This window comes from Vulpes lagopus, chromosome 15 (genome assembly GCF_018345385.1).
Source record: "Vulpes lagopus strain Blue_001 chromosome 15, ASM1834538v1, whole genome shotgun sequence".
NCBI classification, from domain to species: domain Eukaryota; kingdom Metazoa; phylum Chordata; class Mammalia; order Carnivora; family Canidae; genus Vulpes; species Vulpes lagopus.
In genome coordinates, this window is record NC_054838.1 from 5,062,575 (window position 1) to 5,077,138 (window position 14,564).

General features: G+C 53.4%; 2 protein-coding genes across 2 annotated transcripts; both read right to left on the reverse strand.

Moving 5' to 3' along the window:
- Positions 1 to 435: 435 nt before the first annotated feature.
- On the reverse strand, positions 436 to 5,663 carry LOC121476618 (the record flags this gene model as incomplete). Its single annotated transcript, XM_041730720.1, is given in 5 exon segments — positions 436 to 507; positions 557 to 895; positions 897 to 4,050; positions 4,052 to 5,241; positions 5,343 to 5,663. Coding segments are annotated over 5 exon segments (5,076 nt in total), but the record flags the coding sequence as incomplete, so codon positions are not given.
- A 1,693-nt stretch (positions 5,664 to 7,356) lies between these two features.
- LOC121476547 lies at positions 7,357 to 13,696 on the reverse strand. The gene is given in 4 exon segments (XM_041730643.1): positions 7,357 to 7,452; positions 8,582 to 8,764; positions 8,767 to 12,082; positions 12,084 to 13,696. Coding segments are annotated over 4 exon segments (5,208 nt in total).
- Between the last annotated feature and the right edge of the window lie 868 nt (positions 13,697 to 14,564).

Below are 14,564 nucleotides of genomic sequence, written 5' to 3' on the forward strand. Positions count from 1 at the left end.
TCTCGCACCCCCAATTTTTACAATAGAAGTGTTCCCCCCCTCCACAGGTGGGATTTAGCCTGCGATCTCTGTGGTAGCCGGGACAGACATAAAAGGGAAGAGTGCTGAGCATGGCCCTTCTGTCAGGCGTGCCACATCCTCCCCATGGGTCTAATCCCAGTCGCCCTGGAGGGCTTTCTCGGTTAGGGGCTCTAGAGGTGTCCAAGTATCCCTCTAGGTCCCATGGGCTAGGGGCCCCTATGGTTAGCTTGCATAGGTCAGGATATAGGTTAGGCCACCAGGTTCCCACGGGGGCGGTCTTAGTTATAGACCAGACCTCGTCACCCCCAGACGTTAGTACCTGCCAGGTTAACATTTTGAGGGCATGAGGGTCACCTTTGGCGGAGGTGAAGAGCGCTAGGAGAGGTAGGAATATAACAACTGTCATTGAACAATTTTTGAAAGTCTTATCTTGAGCGGGTTTTGGGTGCGGTGGAGCTTCCATTGGGGTGGCTCGCCCGGTCCGTCCTGGCTGGCGTCAGCGGTGCTCGGTGCTCGTTGATGGGGCGCGCTTGACGTGTGAGGCGTGGACCCAAGCAGCAATGCCGTCTACCTTTAAGGCGGTTGGGGTGGTCAGTAGTACAGTGTATGGGCCCTTCCAGCGGGGCTCAAGCGTCCTGGACTGATGTCTCCTGACATAGACGGAGTCACCAATCTGGAACAGGTTGTGTCTCCGGGGCAGTAGACAGCCCGCAAGGGGTTTCCAGATCTGGCGCTGGATAATCTGGAGCGCCTTTAGCCTGTCCTGTAAACCGGGAGTGTTAGCAAGAGGGTCAATAGCAGAATCTAGTAAGTCCGTCACTGGTGGGGGACCTCCATAGACAATCTCGTAAGGAGTTAGCCCATGGCGCGCAGGGAGTGTTCCGGACTCGGAACAGGACCATGGGGAGGAGTTGGACCCAGTCTCTAGTGCCAGTCTCCAATGTCAATTTGGTTAGGGTCTCTTTAATTGTTCTATTCATTCTTTCTACCTGACCTGAGCTCTGGGGTCTGTATGCACAATGTAATTTCCAATTTATCCCCAGTAATCTGGCCACCAACTGACTTACCTGGGAGACGAAGGCGGGGCCGTTGTCCGACCCTATTACCTTGGGCAGTCCAAACCGGGGGAAAATTTCTTCCAGGATTTTCTTGACAACCACCTGGGCGGTTTCTCGCTTGGTGGGGAAGGCTTCTGTCCAGCCTGAAAAGGTATCTATAAACACTAGGAGGTACTTGTTACCATATTTACCTGGCTTGATTTCGGTGAAGTCTACTTCCCAATTAGTTCCGGGTCTTTTTCCCCTCATCCTGGTTCCCTCAGGCATCTTGAGGTGTTTGGTATTTTCCTTAGCACAAGGTACACAAGCGTCGGTTACCTGTTGGATCAGGGAGGGGAGTTTGGGAATGTAATAGGTCTGACCTTCTCTCCGGAGGAGTGCTTTTAATTTTTTGTGTCCGAGGTGAGTCCATCGGTGGAGATGAGTCACCAGTTCTTTGGCCCTTTTCTGGGGCAGGACTGTCTTCCCTTGGTGTTTCCAGACCTTCATTTGCTCGTCATATTTTGCCCCTATTTGCTGGACGATATCTAGGTCGCTGTCTGAGTACTCGAGAGAGAGTTGCCCTGGTGTCTGGACAGCCTCTGGTACTTGTAGGGAGAGGGCCTGTGGGCCTAGTGCAGCGGCCCGTGCTGCTTCATTGGCCATCCTGTTCCCCTCTGCTACTGGGTCATTGCCTCGCTGATGCCCAGGGCAGTGAATTATACTCAGTTTTCTCGGCAGAAAGAGGGAATGGAGAAGATCTTGTATTTCTTCTCTGTTTTTGATGTTTTTACCTGCTGAGGTTAGAAGACCCCTTCTACGGTATATTTCTCCATGAACATGGGCAGTTGCAAAAGCATATCTGCTGTCAGTATAAATGTTGACCTTTTTGTCCTTAGCCTTTTTTAGGGCCTGAGTTAGGGCTATAAGCTCTGCCCTTTGAGCTGAAGTCCCAGGCTCTAAGGCACTGGCCCAAATGACAGCTTTCCCATCTACCACAGCTGCCCCGGCTTTACGCTCACCATTTCGTAGAAAGCTACTCCCATCGGTGTACCAGGTTGCTTCAGCATCTGGCAAAGGCTGGTCCGTCAAGTCCCCTCTGGTGCCATGGACTTCAGCTAGGATCTGGTGGCAATCATGCATTACTAGGGAGGGGGACTCGGTTTCTGGAAGCAAGGTGGCCGGGTTTAGAGATGTAGCCGTTCCAAACCGTATCCGCTCGGAATTCAGTAACATGGCCTGGTAATGGGTGACCCGGGCGTTTGAGAGCCATCGATCGGGGGGCTGGCGGATGACTGTCTCTACGGCGTGGGGGGCCACCACAGTGAGGGGTTGGCCGAAAGTCAACTTGTCTGAGTCTTTTACCAGGACTGCCACAGCCGCTATTATTCGGAGACATGGGGGCCATCCTGCAGCCACGCTGTCTAATTTTTTTGAAAAGTATGCCACGGGCCTTTTCCAGGGTCCCAGTTTTTGAGTTAGGACCCCTTTGGCTATTCCATTATGTTCATCAACATATAGCGTAAAAGGCTTGGTTACATCTGGGAGGCTCAGGGCAGGGGCGGTCAATAAGGCCCTTTTTATTCTGTCAAAAGCCAATTGTTGCTCCTTTCCCCAGTGGTAGGGGGTGTTGGATTTCGTGAGAGGATATAGGGGAGCCGCCATCTCCGCAAACCCGGGTATCCAGAGGCGGCAGAACCCAGCACTGCCGAGGAACTCTCGTAGTCCTTTGGCATTAGTGGGTGCTGGGATCAGGGCTACAGCCTTTTTGCGGCCCTCCGTCAGCCACCTCTGGCCTCCTTCCAGGAGATATCCCAGATAGGTCACTTGTTTCTGGCCTATTTGGGCCTTCTTGGCGGAGGCCCTATACCCCAGTTCTCCCAGTCTCTCAAGCAGGGCCCCCGTACCTTTTACACAATCCTGTTCTGTCCTAGCCGCCAGGAGCAAATCATCCACGTACTGCAGGAGGACAAGGTCCGGATGGCCAACTCGGAAATCTGCCAAATCTCGATGCAAAGCTTCATCGAACAAAGTGGGGGAGTTTTTGAATCCCTGTGGCAGCCTTGTCCAAGTGAGTTGTCCTGAGAATCCCGTCTCAGGATCTTTCCATTCAAAGGCAAAAATAGGCTGGCTTTGAGAGCTTAACCTTAGGCAAAAGAATGCATCTTTTAGATCTAACACCGTATACCAGACATGGCTTGGGGGTAAGGTGCTGAGCAAGTTGTAGGGATTCGGCACCGTGGGATGTATGTCCTCTGTCCTCCAGTTAACCTCCCGTAAATCTTGTACTGGCCGGTAATCTCCTGTGCCGGGTTTTTTTACGGGTAATAGAGGAGTATTCCAGGGCGACTGGCAAGGTATTAAAATGCCCAATTGTAATAGTCTCTGTATATGTGGCCGAATGCCTTCTTTGGCCTCTTTGCTCATTGAATATTGCCGGATCGATATGGGGGTGGCCGAGGGTTTTAAGTTTATAATTATGGGTGGCTGGTTTACAGCTAGTCCCATTCCGGCCGTTTCCACCCAGGCCTGAGGGTAGTTAGTGAGCCATTCAGAATCTAGGGGCTGCACGGATGGTGGAGAGTCCTCGTGCAGCCGGTGTTCATCCTCTAGGCGCAAGGTCAGTACCTGGAGGGGCTGCCCTTCTGCGCCAGTAACAGTGGCCCCTTTTTGCTGAAAATGTATCTGGGCCCCTACTTTTGAAAGAAGGTCTCTGCCTAGGAGAGGGTAGGGGCAGTCTGGGACCAGTAAGAAAGAATGCGTTACTTGCCCAGTGCTCAGATGGACCTTCCGTTCGGTTGTCCATCGATATAACTTGCCTCCAGTTGCCCCCTGAACCCAAGACGTTTTAGAGCTCAAGGGTCCTTTTGCCTCAGTTAAAACTGAATGTTGAGCTCCCGTATCGACCAGGAAGGTCACCGGCTGTCCCCCCACTTTAAGGGTTATCCGAGGCTCAGGGGGGGGGTTCCTGGCCCTGACACCCCTAATCTTCATCCTCTAGGGACAAAACAGGAATGGGCTTCTTTTTAGGTCCCTGCGTTTGGCCCTTCCTTGGGCAATCTTTAACCCAATGTCCTTTTTCCTTGCAGTCGGCACACTGGTCTCATTCAACCCGTGGTCCTCTTTTGTCTCCCAGGTCCCTACTCTGCCCTGACTTACTCTGCCCTGAGCCCTGTACTACGGTGGCCAGTATCCTAGTCAGCTCTTTATTACGTCTTTTATCTCTCTTATCCTCCCGTTCCTCTTGCTCTTTACGGATCCTTTCCTCCCTTTCCTCTAGGGTTTCTCGCTTGTTAAAAACCTTCTCTGCCTCTTTTACTAAGTCCTGTAAGGTGTACCCCTGAAGCCCCTCCAACCGTTGTAACTTATTACGAATATCCGAGGCTGACTGTCCAATGAAGGACATAATTACATCTGGTTGGCGGTCTTCAGCCAAGGGGTCAAAGGGAGTGTACATGCGGTAGCCTTCTATTAACCTCTCCAGAAAACCTGCCGGTGTCTCATCTTTTCCCTGCACTATAGCACGTACCTTTGCCAAATTGGTGGGGCGACGCCCTGCCCCTCTGAGACCCGCTAGGAGTACCTGGCGATAGAGACGGAGCCTCTCCCTACCAGCAACAGTGTCGTAGTCCCAGGTCGGGCGAACCAAGGGGAAAACATCCTCGATTTCGTTAGGCAGCTGGGTCGGCCTCCCATCCGCCCCTGGACGTTTTTCCGAGCTTCGAGGTAGACGCGCTGTCTCCTCCGTGGTGAGGAGGGTCTGCAGGAGCTGTTGGCAGGCATCCCAGGTCGGCTGGTGGCTCAACAGAATTGACTCAATTAATCCGGTTAGCGCCTGGGGGTCTTGGGAGAACGTGGGGTTATGAGTTTTCCAATTGTAAAGGTCAGAGGCAGAGAACAGCCAGGATTGCATCTGGCCGCCCACTGATCGGAGGGGAAATGCCTGGGAGGTCCAGACGTCTTCCGACTCTCCCCCGCGCTCTCGTCGAAAGCGGAGGCGACTGGCGAGCGGGGGTGAAGCGAGGGGTCGCCTCTCTACCCCCGTAGAGTCGGGGGACGGAGCTGAGGGAGCGGAGGGAGAGGTAGGGGCCTCCGAGCGGGGTGTTGGGGGTTGAGCATAAGGGGGAGGGGAGGAGTCCAAGAGAAGGAGACTGTCCTGGTCCCCTGGGAGCACAGGCGGCTCCTTAGGTTTTGGTTCAGGAGATTTTAGGGGGCAAAGGGTGGAGGGAGAGGAGGGACGGGGAATTGGGGGAGTGGGGCAGGGAGGGGGTGAGGGTCTCGGGCCGGTCCCCCCTGAGAAGGGATGAAGCATTTTATCCAGGGGGGTGGATTCTTAGCGAGATCCTCCCATACTATGATGTACGGCACCTGATCGAGGTGCCCATTGGGTCCTGCCTGAAAGACCAGGGCCTTCACCTGCAAGATAATGTCAATATTAAAAGTTCCATTCCTGGGCCACCCGACGTTGAGAGTCGGCCACTCTGAGGAGCAGAAGGTGACCCATCTTCGTCTTCTGACTTCGACCGACAGGTTGTGTGCTCGGCCGGCGACTTCTTTCCAGTGATCTAGAGTGAGGCTTAAAGGGGTGGTTACAGTTTGCCCCATGGGTGTAGAGAAGAGGTGAGCGGTGAGGAGGAGGACAGGAAAGGAAGAAAAACACGGAATGAACAGACGCACACGAATGACAGGACTGGCGCGGCGGATTCAGATGGGAGCGGTCGTGAACAACGACCGTCCCCGAAGAGGAGGGAGTGCCGGGCTCGGTTCCTCTTCCAGACCACTCCGGAGTCCGACTCCGGAGGGGGACCAGGGGACTCAGGGCACGTCTGCCTTCCCCGCTGGTCCAAAAACAGAGTACAGCGTCCTGCAGGCACAATACAGACCCGGCACAGACCCGGCCAGTCAGACAAACGGACGAGACAGATATGACATTTAGCGAGCTCGGTCTTACCTCCTACCGGTCTTAGGATTGAGTCTGGGGCGTCTCAGATCCCGGACGAGCCCCCAAATGTTGGACCCTGGCTCACGGGTGCCAATGTGTCCCGGCGGATGCCCCAGAGACTCAGACCCCAGACAGGCAGATGCAATTAGCAAGAGGGTTTATTGAACGTTTGCGCAAACGGGCTCTCCGCCTCCGAGGAGGAAAAGAGCCCCGATTAGCAATTACAGGTATTTTTTAAAAGGCAAAAGGAAAGAAACCGCCTAAAGACAAAAGAACCGCGGGAGTCGCATAGCATCCAGGTTGATTTCACAGAGGGTCAACATGAACCTATTCAGGGACATTCCAATCAGGGTGTAGAGGGGAAATGGTTTTCTTATTGTAAACAGAATGCTTTCAGTTGCTAAAATTTCAGGAAGGCGCCTGGATGTGCTGCCTCTGGATTAGGGCTGGCCCTACTTACAAGGGGGGGGAAATGTTTCTTCATTCCCTCCTCTTGTTTGGGCTGATTTTAACCTTAAAATCTTAGGGAACATTTATTTCTTCAGTTTGGAGGGCCCGACCTTGCTGAGTTAATACCAGAGCTTGGGTAATAGACAATCTTTCTCGGATGAACTGGAGCAGCCGGTTGAGGACGCAGGGGCCGAAAGTTAGCAGCAGGAGCAGGATAACTAGAGGGCCCATAATGGTAGAGATTAGGGTGGTTAACCAGGGAGACTGATTAACCAGCTTTCAAACCAGCCCTGCTGGGCCTCCCGGTCCCTTTGTCTTTTATTTAACCTTTCCCTGAGTTTGGCCATGGAGTCCCTGATGACTCCAGAATGGCCTGCATAGAAGCAGCATTCCTCTCCTAGGGCCGCACACAGGCCTCCCTCTTTCAGGAGTAGTAAATCCAAGCCTCTCCTGTTTGAAGTCCTACTTCTGAAAGTGAGGTGAGGGACTGTTCTAACTTAGAAACGGACTGCTCTAGTGTCCGTAGATCCTCATCTACAGCTGTTTGGAGTTCTATATAACGTCGTGAGCCCTGGATCAGAGCAGCTGCGCCAGGACCCACCCCAGTAGCGACCCCTAGTCCCAACATAACGGCTAAGGTTAGGGAGACAGGATCGCGCCGAAAACGGGTGGGATGTTCATCATACTGATTTTCTAGAGCTTCAGCAGGGTGATAGAACACCCTGGGTATGATCTGCACCATGACACAGAAGTCGTTTGAGCTATTTAGAACCTTAGCTGACACACAGGGGGTGAGGCCTTTGTTGCATGCCCACCAAGTTCCCGGCTGGGGCACCAGGTAAGAGTCAGTCCCCAAAATCGGGGTGGTAGTGTTGCAGAGTCTCTGGTAGCCCCGGGGGGGTGTTCCTATGCAGGTTCCCTGTCCTGAAACTTCCGTAAGGGTGAGTTGTGGTTGGGAGTCGGGTGAGCATCCCTGAGTGCTAGTGATGTTATTATAGGTCCCTGAAATAGCAATTCCCTCATAATAAGGGGGGGGGGATGCAAGGCAGAGCCAGCAGGATTTAGTTACATCGGGGCTGGTTCGATTAAGGGCCAGGAATGCCCCTATGATAAGATTAAACAGTCGTTGTCCCGACTCGGGTGACGACCGAGGGGTTGGAGTGACCTCGAAGTTAGTGGGTGTGGCACTCCCTGCGGCTGGGGCCGGGGCTGTTAGTTTAGCAGGAGCTCTTTGTTCCCCGAGGACCGCATTAGGCCTGATTGTCACGGGGTCTGGGGATTCTATTTTTAGTTTAATTCTGAATATAAAACCATCATCTGTTCTTTCTTTGTATAACCTGAGTCCCCACGTATATCCATTGGCCCAGTCAGTAGCCCTTTTCCCGGGCTCCGTGAAGGATATCCAGGGGATGACACCACCCTTGGCAGGGCCCATAATTAAGGGTTTTCCATTTGCTAAATGAAAAGAGTCAGTCCCTAAAATCGGGGCGGTAGTATTGCAGAGTTCCTGGTAACCCCGGGTGAGTATAGTTAGCCTTGACAGTGATGTAATCCCAGGAGGAGGAGGGCCTCCATTCTGTGTCCCCCGTAGTCTCGCACCCCCAATTTTTACAATGGAAGTATTCCCCTCCTCCACAGGTGGGATTTAGCCTGCGATCTCTGTGGTACCCGGGACAGACATAAAAGGGAAGAGTGCTGAGCATGGCCCTTGTGTCAGGCGTGCCACATCCTCCCCATGGGTCTAATCCCAGTCGCCCTGGAGGGCTTTCTCGGTAAGGGGCTCTAGAGGTGTCCAAGTATCCCTCTAGGTCCCATGGGCTAGGGGCCCCTATGGTTAGCTTGCATAGGTCAGGATATAGGTTAGGCCACCAGGTTCCCACGGGGGCGGTCTTAGTTATAGACCAGACCTCGTCACCCCCAGACGTTAGTACCTGCCAGGTTAACATTTTGAGGGCATGAGGGTCACCTTTGGCGGAGGTGAAGAGCGCTAGGAGAGGTAGGAATATAACAACTGTCATTGAACAATTTTTGAAAGTCTTATCTTGAGCGGGTTTTGGGTGCGGTGGAGCTTCCATTGGAGTGGCTCGCCCGGTCCGTCCTGGCTGGCGTCAGCGGTGCTCGTTGATGGGGCGCGCTTGACGTGTGAGGCGTGGACCCAAGCAGCAATGCCGTCTACCTTTAAGGCGGTTGGGGTGGTCAGTAGTACAGTGTATGGGCCCTTCCAGCGGGGCTCAAGCGTCCTGGACTGATGTCTCCTGACGTAGACGGAGTCACCAATCTGGAACAGGTTGTTTCTCGGGGCGGTAGACAGCCTGCAAGGGGTTTCCAGATCTGGCGCTGGATAATCTGGAGCGCCTTTAGCCTGTCCTGTAAACCGGGAGTGTTAGCAAGAGGGTCAATAGCAGAATCTAGTAAGTCCGTCACTGGTGGGGGACCTCCATAGACAATCTCGTAAGGAGTTAGCCCATGGCGCGCAGGAGTGTTCCGGACTCGGAACAGGACCATGGGGAGGAGTTGGACCCAGTCTCTAGTGCCAGTCTCCAATGTCAATTTGGTTAGGGTCTCTTTAATTGTTCTATTCATTCTTTCTACCTGACCTGAGCTCTGGGGTCTGTATGCACAATGTAATTTCCAATTTATCCCCAGTAATCTGGCCACCAACTGACTTACCTGGGAGACGAAGGCGGGGCCGTTGTCCGACCCTATTACCTTGGGCAGTCCAAACCGGGGGAAAATTTCTTTCAGGATTTTCTTGACAACCACCTGGGCGGTTTCTCGCTTGGTGGGGAATGCTTCTGTCCAGCCTGAAAAGGTATCTATAAACACTAGGAGGTACTTGTTACCATATTTACCTGGCTTGATTTCGGTGAAGTCTACTTCCCAATTAGTTCCAGGTCTTTCTCCCCTCATCCTGGTTCCCTCAGGCATCTTGAGGTGTTTGGTATTTACCTTAGCACAAGGTACACAAGCGTCGGTTACCTGTTGGATCAGGGAGGGGAGTTTGGGAATGTAATAGGTCTGACCTTCTCTCCAGAGGAGTGCTTTTAATTTTTTGTGTCCGAGGTGAGTCCATCGGTGGAGATGAGTCACCAGTTCTTTGGCCCTTTTCTGGGGCAGGACTGTCTTCCCTTGGTGTTTCCAGACCTTCATTTGCTCGTCATATTTTGCCCCTATTTGCTGGACGATATCTAGGTCGCTGTCTGAGTACTCGAGAGAGAGTTGCCCTGGTGTCTGGACAGCCTCTGGTACTTGTAGGGAGAGGGCCTGTGGGCCTAGTGCAGCGGCCCGTGCTGCTTCATTGGCCATCCTGTTCCCCTCTGCTACTGGGTCATTGCCTCGCTGATGCCCAGGGCAGTGAATTATACTCAGTTTTCTCGGCAGAAAGAGGGAATGGAGAAGATCTTGTATTTCTTCTCTGTTTTTGATGTTTTTACCTGCTGAGGTTAGAAGACCCCTTCTACGGTATATTTCTCCATGAACATGGGCAGTTGCAAAAGCATATCTGCTGTCAGTATAAATGTTGACCTTTTTGTCCTTAGCCTTTTTTAGGGCCTGAGTTAGGGCTATAAGCTCTGCCCTTTGAGCTGAAGTCCCAGGCTCTAAGGCACTGGCCCAAATGACAGCTTTCCCATCTACCACAGCTGCCCCGGCTTTACGCTCACCATTTCGTAGAAAGCTACTCCCATCGGTGTACCAGGTTGCTTCAGCATCTGGCAAAGGCTGGTCCGTCAAGTCCCCTCTGGTGCCATGGACTTCAGCTAGGATCTGGTGGCAATCATGCATTACTAGGGAGGGGGACTCGGTTTCTGGAAGCAAGGTGGCCGGGTTTAGAGATGTAGCCGTTCCAAACCGTATCCGCTCGGAATTCAGTAACATGGCCTGGTAATGGGTGACCCGGGCGTTTGAGAGCCATCGATCGGGGGGCTGGCGGATGACTGTCTCTACGGCGTGGGGGGCCACCACAGTGAGGGGTTGGCCGAAAGTCAACTTGTCTGAGTCTTTTACCAGGACTGCCACAGCCGCTATTATTCGGAGACATGGGGGCCATCCTGCAGCCACGCTGTCTAATTTTTTTGAAAAGTATGCCACGGGCCTTTTCCAGGGTCCCAGTTTTTGAGTTAGGACCCCTTTGGCTATTCCATTATGTTCATCAACATATAGCGTAAAAGGCTTGGTTACATCTGGGAGGCTCAGGGCAGGGGCGGTCAATAAGGCCCTTTTTATTCTGTCAAAAGCCAATTGTTGCTCCTTTCCCCAGTGGTAGGGGGTGTTGGATTTCGTGAGAGGATATAGGGGAGCCGCCATCTCCGCAAACCCGGGTATCCAGAGGCGGCAGAACCCAGCACTGCCGAGGAACTCTCGTAGTCCTTTGGCATTAGTGGGTGCTGGGATCAGGGCTACAGCCTTTTTGCGGCCCTCCGTCAGCCACCTCTGGCCTCCTTCCAGGAGATATCCCAGATAGGTCACTTGTTTCTGGCCTATTTGGGCCTTCTTGGCGGAGGCCCTATACCCCAGTTCTCCCAGTCTCTCAAGCAGGGCCCCCGTACCTTTTACACAATCCTGTTCTGTCCTAGCCGCCAGGAGCAAATCATCCACGTACTGCAGGAGGACAAGGTCCGGATGGCCAACTCGGAAATCTGCCAAATCTCGATGCAAAGCTTCATCGAACAAAGTGGGGGAGTTTTTGAATCCCTGTGGCAGCCTTGTCCAAGTGAGTTGTCCTGAGAATCCCGTCTCAGGATCTTTCCATTCAAAGGCAAAAATAGGCTGGCTTTGAGAGCTTAACCTTAGGCAAAAGAATGCATCTTTTAGATCTAACACCGTATACCAGACATGGCTTGGGGGTAAGGTGCTGAGCAAGTTGTAGGGATTCGGCACCATGGGATGTATGTCCTCTGTCCTCCATTTAACCTCCCGTAAATCTTGTACTGGCCGGTAATCTCCTGTGCCGGGTTTTTTTACGGGTAGTAGAGGAGTATTCCAGGGCGACTGGCAAGGTATTAAAATGCCCAATTGTAATAGTCTCTGTATATGTGGCCGAATGCCTTCTTTGGCCTCTTTGCTCATTGAATATTGCCGGATCGATATGGGGGTGGCCGAGGGTTTTAAGTTTATAATTATGGGTGGCTGGTTTACAGCTAGTCCCATTCCGGCCGTTTCCACCCAGGCCTGAGGGTAGTTAGTGAGCCATTCAGAATCTAGGGGCTGCACGGATGGTGGAGAGTCCTCGTGCAGCCGGTGTTCATCCTCTAGGCGCAAGGTCAGTACCTGGAGGGGCTGCCCTTCTGCGCCAGTAACAGTGGCCCCTTTTTGCTGAAAATGTATCTGGGCCCCTACTTTTGAAAGAAGGTCTCTGCCTAGGAGAGGGTAGGGGCAGTCTGGGACCAGTAAGAAAGAATGCGTTACTTGCCCAGTGCTCAGATGGACCTTCCGTTCGGTTGTCCATCGATATAACTTGCCTCCAGTTGCCCCCTGAACCCAAGACGTTTTAGAGCTCAAGGGTCCTTTTGCCTCAGTTAAAACTGAATGTTGAGCTCCCGTATCGACCAGGAAGGTCACCGGCTGTCCCCCCACTTTAAGGGTTATCCGAGGCTCAGGGGGGGGGTTCCTGGCCCTGACACCCCTAATCTTCATCCTCTAGGGACAAAACAGGAATGGGCTTCTTTTTAGGTCCCTGCGTTTGGCCCTTCCTTGGGCAATCTTTAACCCAATGTCCTTTTTCCTTGCAGTCGGCACACTGGTCTCATTCAACCCGTGGTCCTCTTTTGTCTCCCAGGTCCCTACTCTGCCCTGACTTACTCTGCCCTGAGCCCTGTACTACGGTGGCCAGTATCCTAGTCAGCTCTTTATTACGTCTTTTATCTCTCTTATCCTCCCGTTCCTCTTGCTCTTTACGGATCCTTTCCTCCCTTTCCTCTAGGGTTTCTCGCTTGTTAAAAACCTTCTCTGCCTCTTTTACTAAGTCCTGTAAGGTGTACCCCTGAAGCCCCTCCAACCGTTGTAACTTATTACGAATATCCGAGGCTGACTGTCCAATGAAGGACATAATTACATCTGGTTGGCGGTCTTCAGCCAAGGGGTCAAAGGGAGTGTACATGCGGTAGCCTTCTATTAACCTCTCCAGAAAACCTGCCGGTGTCTCATCTTTTCCCTGCACTATAGCACGTACCTTTGCCAAATTGGTGGGGCGACGCCCTGCCCCTCTGAGACCCGCTAGGAGTACCTGGCGATAGAGACGGAGCCTCTCCCTACCAGCAACAGTGTCGTAGTCCCAGGTCGGGCGAACCAAGGGGAAAACATCCTCGATTTCGTTAGGCAGCTGGGTCGGCCTCCCATCCGCCCCTGGACGTTTTTCCGAGCTTCGAGGTAGACGCGCTGTCTCCTCCGTGGTGAGGAGGGTCTGCAGGAGCTGTTGGCAGGCATCCCAGGTCGGCTGGTGGCTCAACAGAATTGACTCAATTAATCCGGTTAGCGCCTGGGGGTCTTGGGAGAACGTGGGGTTATGAGTTTTCCAATTGTAAAGGTCAGAGGCAGAGAACAGCCAGGATTGCATCTGGCCGCCCACTGATCGGAGGGGAAATGCCTGGGAGGTCCAGACGTCTTCCGACTCTCCCCCGCGCTCTCGTCGAAAGCGGAGGCGACTGGCGAGCGGGGGTGAAGCGAGGGGTCGCCTCTCTACCCCCGTAGAGTCGGGGGACGGAGCTGAGGGAGCGGAGGGAGAGGTAGGGGCCTCCGAGCGGGGTGTTGGGGGTTGAGCATAAGGGGGAGGGGAGGAGTCCAAGAGAAGGAGACTGTCCTGGTCCCCTGGGAGCACAGGCGGCTCCTTAGGTTTTGGTTCAGGAGATTTTAGGGGGCAAAGGGTGGAGGGAGAGGAGGGACGGGGAATTGGGGGAGTGGGGCAGGGAGGGGGTGAGGGTCTCGGGCCCGGTCCCCCCTGAGAAGGGATGAAGCATTTTATCCAGGGGGGTGGATTCTTAGCGAGATCCTCCCATACTATGATGTACGGCACCTGATCGAGGTGCCCATTGGGTCCTGCCTGAAAGACCAGGGCCTTCACCTGCAAGATAATGTCAATATTAAAAGTTCCATTCCTGGGCCACCCGACGTTGAGAGTCGGCCACTCTGAGGAGCAGAAGGTGACCCATCTTCGTCTTCTGACTTCGACCGACAGGTTGTGTGCTCGGCCGGCGACTTCTTTCCAGTGATCTAGAGTGAGGCTTAAAGGGGTGGTTACAGTTTGCCCCATGGGTGTAGAGAAGAGGTGAGCGGTGAGGAGGAGGACAGGAAAGGAAGAAAAACACGGAATGAACAGACGCACACGAATGACAGGACTGGCGCGGCGGATTCAGATGGGAGCGGTCGTGAACAACGACCGTCCCCGAAGAGGAGGGAGTGCCGGGCTCGGTTCCTCTTCCAGACCACTCCGGAGTCCGACTCCGGAGGGGGACCAGGGGACTCAGGGCACGTCTGCCTTCCCCGCTGGTCCAAAAACAGAGTACAGCGTCCTGCAGGCACAATACAGACCCGGCAACAGACCCGGCCAGTCAGACAAACGGACGAGACAGATATGACATTTAGCGAGCTCGGTCTTACCTCCTACCGGTCTTAGGATTGAGTCTGGGGCGTCTCAGATCCCGGACGAGCCCCCAAATGTTGGACCCTGGCTCACGGGTGCCAATGTGTCCCGGCGGATGCCCCAGAGACTCAGACCCCAGACAGGCAGATGCAATTAGCAAGAGGGTTTATTGAACGTTTGCGCAAACGGGCTCTCCGCCTCCGAGGAGGAAAAGAGCCCCGATTAGCAATTACAGGTATTTTTTAAAAGGCAAAAGGAAAGAAACCGCCTAAAGACAAAAGAACCGCGGGAGTCGCATAGCATCCAGGTTGATTTCACAGAGGGTCAACATGAACCTATTCAGGGACATTCCAATCAGGGTGTAGAGGGGAAATGGTTTTCTTATTGTAAACAGAATGCTTTCAGTTGCTAAAATTTCAGGAAGGCGCCTGGATGTGCTGCCTCTGGATTAGGGCTGGCCCTACTTACAAGGGGGCGGGGGGATGTTTCTTCACTACTTACAAGGGGGGAGGTTTCTTCAAATTAACTATGGGAACCT